The sequence below is a fragment of the Epinephelus lanceolatus genome, chromosome 15 (assembly GCF_041903045.1).
Source record: "Epinephelus lanceolatus isolate andai-2023 chromosome 15, ASM4190304v1, whole genome shotgun sequence".
NCBI classification, from domain to species: Eukaryota; Metazoa; Chordata; class Actinopteri; order Perciformes; family Serranidae; genus Epinephelus; species Epinephelus lanceolatus.
In genome coordinates, this window is record NC_135748.1 from 24,368,311 (window position 1) to 24,385,109 (window position 16,799).

A 16,799-nucleotide genomic window follows, 5' to 3' on the forward strand; every position below is an offset into this window, starting at 1 on the left:
TATCACCAGGTACTGGGTGTTCCAAGAAACTTAGTGCTAAGAGTGTTGAAACTTAACTTGGTATCATAGAGCTGATATTGCTAGACCCAAAGCATAGTGTAGTCAATTAAAAGAAAGGAGTTCTTTTTCATAAAGGCTATGAATAAAGATTACAGGGGTGGACACGCTGTGCAGGAGTTGTCATTTACTGAGTAAGATCGTTAGGAAAAAGCCTGATTCTGACATCTTTATATGAAAAGGATTTCTTCGTTTAATATAGCCACAGAAATGTCCAACATATAGCACAACAATTCTCAACTCTTTAAAAGACTTTTTATTGTTTTTGTCCAATAAGTACATTGGTTTCAAAGTGATACCAGCAAAACAAAAGTCAAAATAAATAAAACACTGGTAGGGAGAACAAAAAAAAAACTTGCCCACTTTATGCTCAATTTTAAAAAGCAATGAACAGAGGACAAACTGCAAACACATCCTCTCTGTTCTGCTGCGTTTCTTCCACTTCCTCTCAGATTGACCAGCAAACCTTAAGTAAAACTCTTGCGCCGCTTTATCTTATTTACATGTAACAAACAGAAAACAAGTGACAAAGCCTGGAATGCTGGGAATCATTACAAAAGTGAGATAACTGTAGATACACGTACAGCAGGAGGAACATAGGCCACTGGTAGAGATAGGGTCCATTCATTTACATAAGGAAGCACCTAGTTGCTTACAACAGAGTGGTAACAACCGACAACAGCTTCATATAAACCTTTTGCCCAAAGACAGAAATATGGCACAGTAAGAAAAGTTTCATTTAAACTTGCTAAACTGAATCTCTTACAATGATGAGCTTTTTTAGTTTTCGTCGTCTTCTCCTCACTTGAGATATCACATGATAGCTTGCAGCAAGAGAAGGCCGTCTTGCAAAGATTTCTGGGCCACACTCAGGAAACATCTGGAGAAGAGGGAGAGATGAAACAAAATACAGAAACCAGACTTGTTACTTTAAACTTCAAAAGGCGGAGCTCGGGCCAAGATCCGAGACTTTCTCACATCCAGCGTCTGAGACAGGAATGTGGAAATAATTTAAGATGAGATGAAGGAACTCACAGCTTGCAGGTTGCTCCCCGAATCGTCGCATTAGCTGATCGTGTGTGAACTTCACAAAGGTGTCGTATTGTTCTGAAATGTACAGGACAGGAAATCAGGATTAGTATTGTACAGCTAAATGTGAAGCCTTGTGTGCATTATTGGAACTTGTCTCGTATGTTATCATTTCCCACAGACTTTTGGCTGTGGCGCAGATCAAGGGTGTAGGTTTCATTTCGACACTGGGAAGGAGGGACACATGAAACTGGGGGTTTGGGGTTCTCTCACAGGAATCTGGGGAATTTTTATGCACAAATTTGTAACTTTTCTGCATCAATTTACGGTGAAAATGTCTATATTTTTGTCAAAATACAAGTCCTCTGCTACTTTAATTTTTTATTAGGGTGGGAAGACAAATGCACATGTTCTAAATACTGACAGAAACGTGACCCTTGCATCCCTCCCGAAATCTACGCCTGTGGTATCGGTCACTTTTAGTCACTGATAATATTTACTGTGGTCAGGAATGAGTCAATCTTGCTTTGTGAAGTAAAACATACCAAGCACATGCTGCTACAGTGTCACAATTTTGAGGATTTGGTTGCTTTGCTCATTTTATAAAGACATTTAATATCATAACTTTCCTTTTGACAGTTGCTCAGACACTTCAGGACATAATTTTTGAGCTCTGGTACCTTGGGAACTTAGGGAAGCTAAGGAATTCAGTATGCAACTCATTATTGACAGTCACAATAAAACAACTATATTAGTGCTGCAAAGATAAGTGCATTAACTGTGACCTACATCAACATGATCTGCTTCTCAAATGCCATGATTTGCAACTGGATACCTTCAGGTTCAGGTTGATTTGTGTTCCTCTGAGTCACAACAACTTGCTCAATGTGTACCAACCTGCCAGTTTTGAAGTCATAGTCTCCTCATACTCCTCCCGCACCTTCTCTTCCCTTTCTGTCAGCAGGCGTTCACAGATCATTCCAACTTGTCTGAGAGTGAATAATGGCTGTTCTTTTCTAGTAGGAGAAACGCCTCCAGAGGACGTTCCTGCACAAATCAAAAAAGAAAAACCTAAGAATCGAGGCGCGTGTGGTATTTCTGGGTGCCTGTCATGGTAATTCTGGAGCAGCCTCTCCTGTAGGCAGTGTGTTACTCAACCAACCTGGCATGCTGGAAACATTCATAGTAGACGACTGGGATGGGGACTCTGGAGAATAGCAGCACTCTGACTGTTGGTAGCCTCCATCTAGATGCTTCCTCTTTTGAATGCGTTTGTACTCCTGCTTAATGCTGTTGAGGATTTGTTCTGGGGGGACAAAAGAAAGTAAAAAACAGTGAGAGGTTTGTTGGTGAAGACAAAACTGCTGCCATGTCAGGACCCCACACTGATAAGCATATTTGTTTTCCTGTTTATCAGTGTGGTTCAAGGTGTTGCTAATGCCTCCCAAGCCCCTGGCTGGTCACCAAGCAGGCCAACTTGGCCAACATTACCTGCACTAAGCCTTGACGACGACTCCCCAAATGGCGAAGGCTCCATGCTAAGATACTTCCTAGGGGATGAGGATGAGGACGATGGGGACACGGGGATGCATCTTCGTCTTTTAGGGGAAGTAGGGCTCATCAGCGGATCGAAATCCATGGTCCTCTTCAGGGTGGCTCCACACGCCATGACTTCAGTTAGTTAAAGGAAAAGGAGGAGGGGGGTGCAAAAATGCCGAAACAAGACAATAATGAAGCGATAACTTCAGTTATTTCAGACAACAGCTAACCACAGCATTCTTCAACACGACTTGCTCATTACAGTGTGACTTGTTCTGCTAAAACCAGCTTCCTGCGCTGAGGGATACACGCTAAGCATACTGCGCAGCTGAGGCTTTAAATATTTGCTAGCAAGCTAACGCTAGCCGCGCTTGCTAGCCAATAATCAAAAAGAAAACAAAGCTAACGTTAGCTTTGGCTGCCGTTGGCAGAACAGTGCGCTCGCGTGCACATTTCAATAAAACTGTTTCTTACCTTTTGAGGTGGGTGTCGGTTTGTCCAACTGCGGTCAACAACTCGTGTTGCTCTGAAAGTTGCTTCCCAAAAGTTGAAGTGACGGCCAGCCGGCTGCGGGCCAACTGTCTGCTGTTAGACAGGGAGCTAGCTAACGCAACTTAGCTGCTTGTTTTTGATATGGGGCTGTCGGCTTCTCCGGCTCGTGACGTCACGTTCGAACTGCGCCACAATGCATTCTGGGTCGTGTAGTGAAACACGGCAAAGGATGAGAAATAAAAGGATGATAACGCCCTAAAACGGCAAATATCATCCGATTTTTTTCCTATTTAATTTATTCACATTATAGCCCCTTTCTGCTTTTTAATGAACCACAACTCAATTCCTCAGTATGATCAATCCATGGAAAATAACAGACAATAAATAGATTATCCCTCTTATCTACACAGGAGGGCAGTGTTACACAAAAAAAACCCACAGACCTGACCACTCCAACTCCACAGTTCAGTACTATTTAGTTTACTTTTCACATTCTCTAACATGTATAATGTGTTGAAAAATACAAATCTGACTTTACTCACACTTCAACAATTAACTTCGCTTTATGGAGCAGTGGCCCCCCAAAAAGTCTAAGGGTCACAGGATGCAGGAATACTTAAAAATCTATTTGTATTTTTTCCCCCTAACCTTTCTCAACTTATGTTTTAATGTTGTAGGAAATATTTTCATCTAGTAAGGCCCTAAAGTCATCAAGTTAAAAATTTAAAAGTCCTTCTCTGCTCAAACTGCTCATTATTCATGTCTGAATTAAGACAGTAGCCTGTGAGGAGGGGTTACAAGTAGCATAGGTGAATTGTGACACAGTGGACCCCTTGGCCTCGATGCATATAAGGTCCCACCTCAGGCAAATACAACATGCTGTTGTTTCAATCCCCACAGAGTTGAATATCCCATATTGCTTAGAGGCCAGTTCAGCACATGTCAAGTCCTGTAGGAAAACTGTGGGGATAAAAACACTAATTTAAACTGTATCATAAAAGTTTCTTTTTTATGACATCTTCAAAGTGAATGTTAGGCTATTCCTTCAGTTTTTCTTTTCTTAGGACTTCCGGGGCTCTGACATTGACATGACGACTGAGCCCTCTGACAAGAAATGAAAAGTTATTCATAGTGACTTCACACAAATGCTCTTTCTTAGGGGTTCCATTTGCATTTGGGCCCCATAGGCCTGTTCAGTAATACACCTATGACAAGTAGACATTGCCTCAGGGGGTCACAAGTAATTGCCATTACTTGTACTAAAACATGCACTATATATTTTGCCTGTAACTGCTCCACGTCTGCATACTGTCCATACTATTAATACCTATCATAGTGTATTTATATCTGCTTACCACTATACATATGCAAATGCAAAACCACATGTCTCAGTATTGTACTCTGTGCAATGACAGTTAAGTTTAACCTAATCTCACCACACACACTATAAGCCGCAGGTGCTGATGTGATGGTTTGCTGAGATTCCATTGTTTTATTCAGGAAAAAAAGACACCAGGTATGTTGAAGAAATTATGATAAAAATAGACAAATTTCATATATTTATTGAACTCATGTCCTTGCTTACACACACCATTATGAGACACCATGGCACAATGGATGCGTCACAGAAATACCAAAGTGTAGCTTCTCACAAAATGCTCTAACTGTTCCATAAGCACATGTGTAATAAGCAGCTATGTAACATTCCCAAATCACTACAGACTAAAGTTTTGATTTGATCAAAAAGCCGTTCATGTTTCAAAGAATGACTCACCATTTTGCTTTGCAAAGTACAAGTTTAAAAAAATATACAATAAATAAAGTCAAATTACATTATAGTGCCAAAGTTCACAATATCATGGTCTTACAAGATCAACGATAGCTGAGTTCAAATCACTGATGGGTTGCTGAGTTTTTATTTACAAGCAGTGTGCTGTCGTTCAAAACTGACATGTTGCATGAAGGTAGACACAGTTTCACCTCGCATTACTGCCACAATATTGCTATGATGTGATGTGAAAACAGAAGGAACAAAAGGGAACGTTGTAGTTTTCTACCTTGAAGCTGAAATCTGTAACATTATGCACATTCGAACCACAGCAAAGGTGACAGAGCAGAGTGTCGGGTTTGTACTGAATTAAATTTAGTCGATCAGACATGTGCAACCTGACAAACTGTTTCTCAGTGAGAGAGTAAAGATATAATGAACAGTCTTGGCATACTCCATCATATAGCTGGCTATAATAATATATAAATGTTACAGATTTCAGCTTGAAAGTAACAAAATCTTGTTCTTCAATTGTGGGTCTAAGTCATTTTTTGGCACACTTCACAGTAACAGAGCAGTGCACTAGGAGGGGCTATTCTACAATAACTTCACAGTTGTACCAGAGCTTGTTTTTTAGACCGGCTCGGCAGTAGAACTCTCAGTCACTCCAGAAACGGTAACCTGGGCTACTTTTATTCGAGTCTTTCCACAGCTGGCACCGTTTCTCCCCGCCCTGCCTGCTGCGGCTCTCACACTCCTCCTGAGCCAGTCAGCCTCAGCGCTGTTGTCCGGAGACTGCGACGCTCCCCAGCACATATGGCAGATATTGAGGAAGGCCCTGCGCAGGTCTTTGCTCCTCATGGCGTAGATCACAGGGTTCACTGTGGAGTTGAGCAGGGTGAGCATGCTGCAAAAGGCAAACACAGTCTTGATGAAGTCGTTCACCTTCCCAAAGAGGTCGTAAACCATGATGGCTAGAAGCGGGCCCCAGCAGATGATGAGGGCCACTAGGATCAGAACCAGGGTTTTGGCCAGGCGGAGGTCCATGCGGGCCTGCTCGGGCCTCACCGTCTGCACTTTGGTCCCCTCTGCTGTGTAGACGATCACACTCCTCTGGGAGCTGCGGCTCAGCATCCGGACAGCATGGTTGTGGGACTTCCAGAGAATGAACATGTAGGCGTAGATGATGAACAGGACCAGTATGCTTGTCATCCCGATCCAGAACATCAGGTACTTCTGGTCGATTAGAGGAAAAATGTCCGAGCAGACAGAGTTGAGACGCTTGCAGTTCCACCCCAGCAGCGGCAGCAGCGAGAAGACAATAGAGATGGTCCACATCAAACTGAAGGCAATGACCGCTTTCGTCTTTGTGACGATGCTTTTGTACGCCATGGGCCTGTGGATGGAGATGTAGCGGTCGATTGCGGTGAGAAACAGACTGCCCACAGAGGCGGTGAAGGAGGCGATGACCCCTGCCAGCTTGAATAGGAAAACATTAGGGCTGTCCTTCCTGTGGAGGACATGGAAATCCAGAAAGCTGTACACAAAAATGATGCTGCCTATCAGATCGGCCACAGCCAGGCTGCCTATGAAGTGATAGGAAGGCCGAGATCGAAGCGTCTGGGAGTGTAGGATCACACACAGCACCATGAGGTTCTCCAGCACTGTAAATGTACCCAGGGTGAGCGCCAAGATGGCAACTGCGAGCTGCTGAGCAGGAGTGAGGATCATAAAACACTCCATGTTGTCCACAAAGTCCTCCCCACACTGCGGCGCCCCTCCGCTCTCCACAGAGGTGCCATTACTTAGCAGAAAGTCTGAAACATTGGTGGGGAAAATGGGCGAGAGGCCACCATAAATGACCTCCTTATTTCCAGGGACGAGTCCAGGGAGGGAGTTGCTAATGGAGGCAGAGTGCGGCTTCTCGAAGTGGAATCGGTTCTTGATTAGAGTCGAGTCAATGGAGGGGTCATCGTAGCTGGCGTCGTTGGAGCCGAGATACTGGACACCTGTCGTTAGTGTGCTCATCGTGGTGCCTGCTATCCTGTGCAGAGCCAACTTCATGGCTGGTTTGTGGTTGTGGAGATGCTCAGTGGAGAGGAGTGTGATGTAACCGCATTAAATCCATGCAAAAAGACACCTATGAAGAAAAAAAGAAGATTTTTTTAACATAAAGAATGCAATAATTTAATAAAAAATATCTATTGCATTTGTCTCTTAAAATATTTAAATACATGCAGAAACATGAATGGTTAACACAGCAGAACATTAATTTGTTGCTGGGAGACATTGGGGGAATTTGTGCATCGGCCAGCTGACTCCAGAGCAGATGCATCCCAGACAATAGTGGGAAACTGAACAGTTGATGACAAACCTGTGCAGCCTCGGGGGAAATCATGGCATTAAGTATGTAGGACAGACAGGCTTTCTTATTAATTAAAGCAGGTCATTAGGCATTAAGCTTGTTTTTTTCCTCAATAATCATTGGATTAATTAGACATCAAGGGAGGGAAACAAGATAAAGAGTGCACAGATCTGTCCAATGATCCATTTACGTTTTGATGCCAGTAATGATGATATTAATTATGTACAGTTAAGTTTGCATGAAGGTTTTGGAATAAGATGTTCCTTAAAGAGCAGGAACAATGTTGCCAATTAAACATGACATGACCCGCTGCGAGGGAAATTTATTAAAAGAAAATCTGGATCAAAGCTGCGCAAACATAATGAGCAATAAGAACAAATTACGCACGCGTAAATTATTTAACTAACACAGAAATTAATAATAATAAAGAAAACGTACCTTGATTTTCTGAGCACAAACATCTTGTCCCGATCCATAACGCAAAAAAATATGAATCTAACTAAACTGGGAGTAAACCAGTCTGCAGTCTTCACTTTCTTCTCCAACAGTTGCAGCAACTCCACAAAGAACTGGAAGCCGGTGTAAAATTACAAGTGTTGTTGTTTGGATGATGCGCCGGGGGAATTGTCGTGTGTTGACTCCCCAGATACTGTCAATGTCAAATACAGTAAAGCCGGGCAGGCAGCCGGTGGAGACAGAGTGTGTGAGTGAGTGTGTATGCGTGTGCGTGTGTGTGTTTGTAGGAGCGGGCGGCGTTAAGGCTCCTTTTTGTGCGCCTGCTGGTCACGTGGTCTGAGGTGTTTGAGCGCAGGAGGAAGTTTATCTCTGAGCATCATCCACACCTATTTATACAAGAGCAAAACAGCTGCTGCAGGCAGGACATGAAAACCAGCCTTTAACCCGTGTGTTTTTATCGTTCAGTGTCCCAATTATAATCACAATAACAGTCATTATAATAATCATAGCTGCTATATTCATTTTTTTCCTCTTTAAATGCCTTTTTTTGCATGTCTTCTGTCAGTGTGCAGCAACGTATTCAAGTGCTAACCCTTCTATTTGCCACATAAGTCAATATTTTCACATTTATATGTTAAACAGGCAATGCATGATGAAATATATACCCATTTTGTCATCCTCAGTCAAAGAGATGTACAGTATGTTATCCCACACAGTCACATTATTAATGTTTTGGGTCAATCAGACGTCAGTTTCATCGCATCTTTTCATCGAGAAGGACATCACACATGAGTCAACATTCCTGTAAGTGTGCCAGTGTTAGCCAGCTGGTTCCTTTTCAACTGCAGTCCTTTGGTGAGATGTTCTGAAAAAGTGACAGACGAAGAAATACAGTTTAACTCTCCGTCAGATCTCTTGTGAACAAACTTACCAAACGCCAGTGACAAAGATACAAATAAACTTTCTGTCAGCATCAACCGCAGATGGAGAGCATTTGAAAAGCGGTTGTTTTTAATCTTGTTTTACAGCTGGAGTCACAAACAGAAATAAAAATGACAATGTCACTATGATAATACAATGGTAAGTATTTTATGGGCTGTAAAACAAGTTTGAAGTACGGTATTCACACATCCATCTGTCTCAGATGCAGGTGCGTTAGAATAGGCTATTTGAGTCTTTGAGCAGAAAACCTCACTCACTGCTCTTGCTCAGCTTCAAAATTTATTAGTACCACTAACATTTCAGTCCTACTGGACCTTGGTCAAGAGTGTTCCATTGACGAAGACACTCTTGACGAAGGTCTAGTAGCGTTAGTGTTACTAATAAATTGTGAAGCTGAGCAAGAGCAGTGAGCGGGATTTTCTGTTCAAAGACTCAAGGGCTGTGAAACAAGAAATTAAGATGATAATACTGCAATAAATTCATATATATGACACAAATAATACAGCAAAACATCAATCCCATTGTGGACAATGGTGGAACCCAATTAAGGACATTTAATCAAGTGTGTACTTAATGGTCCAGTGTGTAGGATTTAGGGGGATATATTGGCAGAAATGGAGTATAATATTCATAACTATGTTTTCATTAGCTTATAATCACCTAAAAATAAGAATCATTGTGTTTTTGTTGCCTCAGAATGAGCTGCTAGTATCAGCATACAGAGTGGGTCCTCTTCCACAGAGTGCACCATGTTGTTTCTACAGTAGCCCAGATCGGACAAACCAAACACTTGCTCTAGATAAGGACATTTGTGTTTGAATGTCGGCCGAACAGATTCTCACTCCAATCTTGTCACATATCGACGCTTAGTCATGGACGCTCCACGTGGACATATGATGTGCAAGGTACCCTGGGTGCTTTGGTTGTTGATGTTCTGGGACGCTGTGTCAAGTTCTGCCTGTCACATGTCTGTTTTCACTTCAGTTTTCACAGGAAATTTACAGTTTGCATACAGTTTCTTTCAAAATACACATACTACGTCGGTACAACACCACAAATTGACTTTTTTTTCCCTTCAACAACAAACACCCATGGTTAGGTTCAGCCAACACATGCACAGGGTTGGGTTTAGGCAACAAAAGCATGAGGTAGGGTTTAGAAAGAAGTAACAGGGTTTGGCTTTACGATTATATGGAAAGTGAACACCAGCCTCTCAGGTGAAAGGTGGTGGTTGCTGGACCCATCCACCACCCCTCTCACCCTACTCAGACTGTTGCCCCCTTAACTTACATTGTTGTCCCGCCACGTTTTGATACAGCTGTGTATCATGCTGATGTGAAAGGATAGCGCTGGTAGTCGACATTTTCAGAGTGAGACCGAGTTTGGTTGGCTACCGTAATTCTCCTATATGCTTGACACACAAGAGAAATGTCGGTTCTGCAACCTTATTGCTGGAAATCATACACACCAGGCATTAAGGTATAATTTTGAGGTACTTTCATTTAACTTGAGTATTTTCATTTTATGCTACTTTATACTGCTCCACTATATTTATGTGACATGCCATAGAGTGCTGCAGGAATGGGTCCTAAAACCCATAAAATGAGTTAGCATTTAAGCACACCTGGTCCCCTCGTCTTGAAGTCAATAGGTTTTTGATAGTAAAGGTTACTGACCCCTGGTGTATGAGAACTAGTGGCCGATGCAAAAACGCAAATGGCCAGCTAGAGCCAGTGTTTGGTTTGTCCGTTCTGGGCTACTGTATAAACAACATGATGAACTCTGTGGAAGAGGACCTGCTCCATATGTAGATTACTCATTGGCCACTGTATAAGGTACACCTTACTAGTACCAGGTTGGACCCCTTTTGCCATCAGAACTACCTTAATTCTTCATGGCATAAGTTCAACAAGGTGCTGGAAACATTCCTCAGAGATTTTGGTCCATATTGACATGATAGCATCACACAGTTGCTGCAGATTTGTCAGCTGCACATCCATGATGTGAATCTCCCGTTCCACCACATCCCAAAGGTGCTCTATTGGATTGAGATCTGGTGACTGTGGAGACCATTGGAGTACAGTGAACTCATTGTCATGTTCAAGAAACCAGTTTGAGATGATCTGAGCTTTGTGACATGGTGCGTTACCCTGCTGGAAGTAGCCATCAGAAGATGGGTACACTGTGGTCATAAAGGGACGGACACGGTCAGCAACAATACTCAGGTAGGCTGTGGTGTTTAAATCATGCTCAGTTGGTACTAAGGGGCCCAAAGTGTGCCAAGAAAATATCCCCCACACCATTACACCACCACCACCAGCCTGAACCGTTGATACAAGGCAAGATATACACACCAAATTCTGACCCTACCATCTGAATGTTGCAGCAGAAGTCAAGACTCATCAGACTCATCGGGCAACTTTTTCCAATCTTCTATTGTCCAGTTTTGGTGAGCCTGTGTGAACTGTAGCCTCAGTTTCCTGCTGTTAGCTGACAGGAGTGGCACCTGGTGTGGTCTTCTGCTGCTGTAGCCCATCTGCTTCAAGGTTGGAGGTGTTGTTGGTTCAGAGATGGTCTTCTGCAGACCTTGGTTGTAACCCGTCATTATTTGAGTTACTGTTGCCTTTCTATCATCTTGAACCAGTCTGGCCATTCTCCTCTGACCTCTGACATCAACTGCTGTTCACTGGATATTTTCTCTTTTTCGGTCCATTCTATGTAAACCCTAGAAATGGTTGTGTATGAAAATCCCAGTAGATCAGCAGTTTGTGAAATACTCAGGCCAGCCCGCCTGGCATCAACAACCATGTCACGTTCAAAGTCACTTAAATCACCTTTCTTCCCCATTTTGATGCTTGGCTTGAACTTCAGCAGGTCGTCTTCACCATGTCTTCATGCCTAAATGCACTGAGTTGCTGCCACGTAATTGGTGTTAACAAGCAGTTGAACAGGTGTACCTAATTAAGTGGCTGGTGAGTGTAAATGCTTTATTTTAAGGTAACAAAAACACAATGATTCTTAGCTCCAGGTCTTTTCTGCCAATAGACCCCCTAAATCCTGCACACTGGACATTTAATTAGGCAAAGTAAAAGATGTGAATGTTTCTTCCACTACTGCTGTTGTAGTATGAATGTTACTGTAATCTCATGCTGATAGTAAAATTAAAAAAGGACACCATACAGAGTCATTTTAATGTCCTTTACAGCCACAGTGCTACTGAAAGTCCATTCTGAAGATCCTCCACTATTTATCTATTTATTTACTGCAGTTGGGGGTCACATGCACACACTATTAAGAGTCCTTTTCCTGTCCTGCGCAGCTGCGCAATTATTTCCACTATGCACTCCCAGCAGAGCTATCTCCCAAATTACATGTATCTTGTTGTGGAAAATACATGACATTTGGCGATGCAACATCATGGGAAAACAATGAAAGACTGTGCACATGATGCCAGTGCTTCCAGTTTTGGCAGAACAGAAGAGGCTGAGGAGTCATCCAACTAATTACTGAACACTTGTTATGCTGCGCTTGAAGCAGATTCAAGCAGCTATTGATCACTTGTGGCAGAACAGTATATCCAATATGAAGATAGTTTACACAGTTAGTGTAAGTGAAACATCTTGTTAATGACTGCTGATTGTGGAATTCGGCTATAATTAATTTAAATATATGTAAAGCGGCTTGTGTTCCATTGCTCGTGGTGTTTTCCTTTTCATCAGGATAAAGTTTTAATGTGGTTTTGGCTTGAAAGCAGCATCTATTATCTCTCGAAGCAAGGGGGAGGGTATTGCAATCCACATCCATCATAATAATTATCATCAATATTTCAGTGTCATTCTCACCAAAGCATCAGCGAGCGAGGGAGGGATTTTCAAAGACAAAGCTGTCTGCGATGACAAAAGGCTTCAACACGACTGTAAGAGCGATTTGTAGAAGTTCAATTTTTCTAAATCCTCTTCCACCATGTGGGCCGTGCAGTTATGGGAGGCTGCTGCTGCTATTGTTTCATGTCCATCTGTCTTTGTTGGTGGATATTGCCAGTGATTTACAGTGATTGATTTTTCGCAGGATTCCTCACGAAAAGCACCATTATGCGTCTCATTTCATATTGATCCTTCTCCATTTACAGTCAATTGTTATTTTAGTGGCTGCCTACGTTATGAAGTCAGTACTTTTAGTCCACACTGGCTCGGATCCTCCAACACATTCTAGCAACACACTTACATGCAGAAACATGTGAATTAAAGCACATTTTTACTGATTTTCTTTATTGCGCAAGATGGTTCTGAGGGGAAAATTTTGTGAAATCAGAGGAGCCTTTTACACACACAGTATGTTGCAGACTGTAAAGCAGGCTGTCTGTCTCTGATGTGTTTGTGTGGAGGGGTTGGAAAATGGGCGAGAGTGGGGAGAGAAAGAGGGAGGGTGGGCGGGTGGGAGGCTGAGGAGGAAAAGATGCATAAATAGAGAAGGGGAGGAGGTTGTGGCTGAACACTGACAGCTCTTAACAGTTTCCTAATCTGCCACTTCTGTATTGTGTTCCTCCCCAGCTGGAGACACTTCATGCTGTAGCCACGGTGGCACAGCAGAATGAAACGGCGTTCAATTCAAATCATTCAGCAAATAAAAAAAGACCCAAACATAATAAATACATTCAACGTTGTGTCACATGTACATGTTTCACGTGTCATCACCTATCATCAGCCGTCTGCATCCTCATTAATCACTTCATTAAACAATTATATGTGTCAACCTGGCTTCATTAGGCAAATCAAAGGTGTTCGTTGATGCATTTTTTTCCAAACTGATTAATTCAAACGACTCCCCAACCCAGGAAACAACATCAGAGAAGTAAACAGGGAGTAAGTGAAGTGCGGAAGTTCCCCATCATGTTTCTCTCCTGCATCAGATTTTCAGGACAGATCTTCCTCGCAGGGGATGACAGCACAGCAGAGAGGATGAGAAAGTTGTGACTTAATGCCTTCTGTGACCGAATTTCTCTCAACTGTGTGAACACCAAAAAAATACCAGTACAAACAGACAGTAAATAAATGTAAGTTTTCAATGTAATTCAACAGTTTAATCAGTTGCAACGCACAAACTTGTGTCACAAAAGTGGTTATTTTTCTTTCTGCAGAACAGACATACTAACAGCATAATGGTCAGTGGGTAGAATCCCCTTCATGCACCATTTAGTCACATAAAGACCTTTTTTATCTCACCAGAACACAGTGGTAATCACAAAGATTTAGCAGGTGGTTCAGTGAGTGCTCACTTGCGCAAACACTATGCAAATGAATGCTACAGGCACAGATGAATTACTCAGGCAGCAGAGCTTCAAATCACAGCTCAGATGAGCTGTTTCTCTCGGTGTTGTTTCTCGTGGTTTTGAGGAGGAAGAGTGATTCAGTACCTACAGTAGTAGCCCCGCGGCTCCAGAGGAAACTGCAACCCAGAACAGCAAGAGCATGATCTGGAGTCGGCTTTCAGCGCCATTGGCTGATTCAGAGCCAGAGAATAATTCATTTGCCCCACACCCAGCTGCAGAGCTGCACAGACTGACAAGAACCACGAATGGACCTGACTGCCGTGAGACTAACAGTCACCTGTAATCATATAGCCCGTATCTGTCAGGAGGAAGAAGAGTTGTGAAATTGAATTTATTTTTAGCTGTTAACCTTTTTATTCACGTCTCACTTTGGTGCTAGCATTGAGTGTTTGCAGTTTTTTGACAGCAGCAGTGTAAAAAGTCTTTAAAGCTGCAATAACTGATCTTCTGGCCACTAGCGATGGGCCGACTGGTTCTTTAAACACCATCAGTGTTACAGTTTCAGTTCAGAAGAGCAGATCAAACAGACAGGTTTGCAGTTTTCAACAAAAGGCGAGCTTTAATGTAGCTGTTCAAGGTTTTCCCAAAAGGCAGGCAACTCAAAATCCAACAGGGAGCAGAAACAAAATCCAAACAATAAAAAAAACAACCAGGAAAAGACATGAAGACCAGGGACACAGAAGATATGCAGATAGACTGACAAAGGACAAAAGAAAACACACAGGTATACACAAAAGACTAATCACAAGGATGAGACACAGCTGAAGAAGGAAGACGTGGGCAAAGGAGTGAAACAGGGATTGGCTGACAACAAGGGTGTAGCAGACAAGACTAATACAGAACAGGTGTGAAGGGAAGAGTCAGGGAACAGGCAAGACTTAACGCAACAGGTGTGGCAGAAAACAGGCGGGAAAACACACAAAGGCAGGAAGTAAAACCAGACATGACACATGAGAGGAGAACCTACAAAATAAAACAGGAAGCAGATTAGATATGAGCTAAACAACATGAAACAAGGAACACAAACAGAAAACCCAGGATCATGACAATCAGGTCCTTCAAGGTGAGACATTAAGGCTGCTTTCAGACTTAGAGTTGTCTTGCTTTGGTCCAAATCAGGGACTCATTTTGTTACAAAGTTGCATAATTGCCTAGAGTTGGTTCATGTTCTCACGGCAGCATTTACAAGCGGACCAGATCAAATGCCTTGCGTAAGAAAGCTGCTCTTGATTGGTCAGAATTTCCATGCAGGAAAAATTCAGGAAGTAAATAAAGCATTGAAGAAGAGTACACTCGTTTTAGTCAAACCATACAGTTTGAAAACAAGGCGCGGCTCCAACTAGAAAACAATGTTTTGATGCATTGGATGTGCTGAATGTGCATATTAAGGCAGTACAGGAGGAGGTGCACATTAATAATCCTCCAGGACTGTAACATGCTCATGTTTAACCCAAACAATGTGTCATGTGACTGCAGTTGGTTCAGATCGAGGTCGGAACACGTTCTCACCACAAACGAACCGCACCAGAGTTCGTTTGTAACTGGACCGAGACCACCTCTTCAAGAAGGTTAGGGTTAGGGTTAAGTCTGGTTGTTTTGGTGCACAGCTGAGTGTGATTGCTGTGTCCACACCTGCCCAAATGAACCACACTTAGGGGGCAAACAAACTTGAGTTCCATTGAATTGAACCAAACAGGGCAGGTGTGAAAGCACCTTAAAATGCTTTGAAACTTTTGAGTTTTGGTCCTTTTTGCAAAATATGGTATCAGTTTCTCCGTGACTTCTCTTCCGTACATTACCAGTCATCATACAAAGGTTTACATCAATAAAGATAAAACATTCATTTTAATGCATTGATTCAGCATCCCACTTTAATGTAGGCTATGTCAGGTCTTTGTATCCTCTTTGTAGCGTCCATGTTGTTTCTGCATCACAACTTAAAGCTCATGAACTCACCAAAGTCAGAAGAACAACCAGTGTTGGGCAAGCTACTTGGAAAATGTAGTGAGCTAAGCTACCAGTTACTCTACATCAAAATGGTGCTTCACTACACTCAAGCTAAGAATTCATCTTAAGCTCCTTCTCCCTGTATACAAAGCAGAAACCAAGCTACATTGCTAACTATTTGCCTCCAAGAACACTGCGATCATCTGCTGCTGGTTTACTGGAGGTTCCCAACAACAGCCAGACGAAAATCGGGGATGCAGCCTTCGTCAATTACGCCCCAAAGTTATGGAACACACTATCTATAGATATCAGGGAAGCTAGATCACTAAATAATTTTAAAAGAAAGCTAAAAACGCATCTGTTCACTTTAGCCTTTAACTAGCTCTGACTTCCTGATGCAGGTCTGAAACTCTTTCTTTTTACACTTTTACTTTCTATTTACGCTTCACACTGCTGCAACACTTTAAATCATATTTGATTTTATGATTTATAGTTTTACAATTCTATGATTTTTATGAAACAGTTCTATTTTGTGTCCATAGTGTTTTGTATTTTATTCTATTTTATTTAAAATTATAATTCAAACCTGTGTGATGATATAACCATTGGCTTGGCTTTCTGATGTGATGCGTGAGAGGTAAAAAAAAAAAAAAAAAAAAAAAGTGTGACCTCTCTGTCACCCATGCATGATGAGGCCATCTGTTGCACCTGTGCCTCATATACGCTTTACCTGCCACACTAACCTAGATTACCACCTGTGGTAGGCTTTATATAGGCTATAAAAATAAAAAAAATGAATAAATAAAAAGGCAGACCTATGATTATTGGCTCCTGTTAAAATGGAGAGATACAGCAATGTGAAAGAGAACATGGAC

The 16,799-nt window shown here is 42.2% G+C and overlaps 2 protein-coding genes across 2 annotated transcripts; both read right to left on the reverse strand.

Annotated features, from left to right (window-relative positions):
• Nucleotides 1–296: 296 nt before the first annotated feature.
• LOC117266718 (akirin-2-like) lies at nt 297–3,240 on the reverse strand. Its single transcript, XM_033642040.2, has 6 exons — nt 3,100–3,240; nt 2,578–2,757; nt 2,249–2,392; nt 1,984–2,133; nt 1,093–1,164; nt 297–937 (listed from the first exon to the last, which is right to left on the reverse strand). Exons 2-6 carry the CDS (start codon nt 2,753–2,755, stop codon nt 927–929), a joined length of 555 nt encoding a protein of 184 aa, XP_033497931.1. The 5' UTR covers nt 2,756–2,757; nt 3,100–3,240; the 3' UTR covers nt 297–926.
• A 1,396-nt stretch (nt 3,241–4,636) lies between these two features.
• LOC117266828 (cannabinoid receptor type 1B-like) lies at nt 4,637–8,129 on the reverse strand. Its single transcript, XM_033642202.2, has 2 exons — nt 7,689–8,129; nt 4,637–7,025 (listed from the first exon to the last, which is right to left on the reverse strand). Exon 2 carries the CDS (start codon nt 6,947–6,949, stop codon nt 5,519–5,521), a length of 1,431 nt encoding a protein of 476 aa, XP_033498093.1. The 5' UTR covers nt 6,950–7,025; nt 7,689–8,129; the 3' UTR covers nt 4,637–5,518.
• Between the last annotated feature and the right edge of the window lie 8,670 nt (nt 8,130–16,799).

Excerpts from the sequence above, each read along its gene's own strand:
- LOC117266718 (XM_033642040.2), bottom strand. The coding sequence starts at position 2,755 with ATGGCGTGTGGAGCCACCCTGAAGAGGACCATGGATTTCGATCCGCTG. Across the intron at positions 2,134-2,248 it reads GAATGTTTCCAGCATGCCAG|GAACGTCCTCTGGAGGCGTT; the intron begins GTTGGTTGAGTA and ends TGATTTGTGCAG. Across the intron at positions 1,165-1,983 it reads TATGACTTCAAAACTGGCAG|AACAATACGACACCTTTGTG; the intron begins GTTGGTACACAT and ends TGTACATTTCAG.
- LOC117266828 (XM_033642202.2), bottom strand. The coding sequence starts at position 6,949 with ATGAAGTTGGCTCTGCACAGGATAGCAGGCACCACGATGAGCACACTA.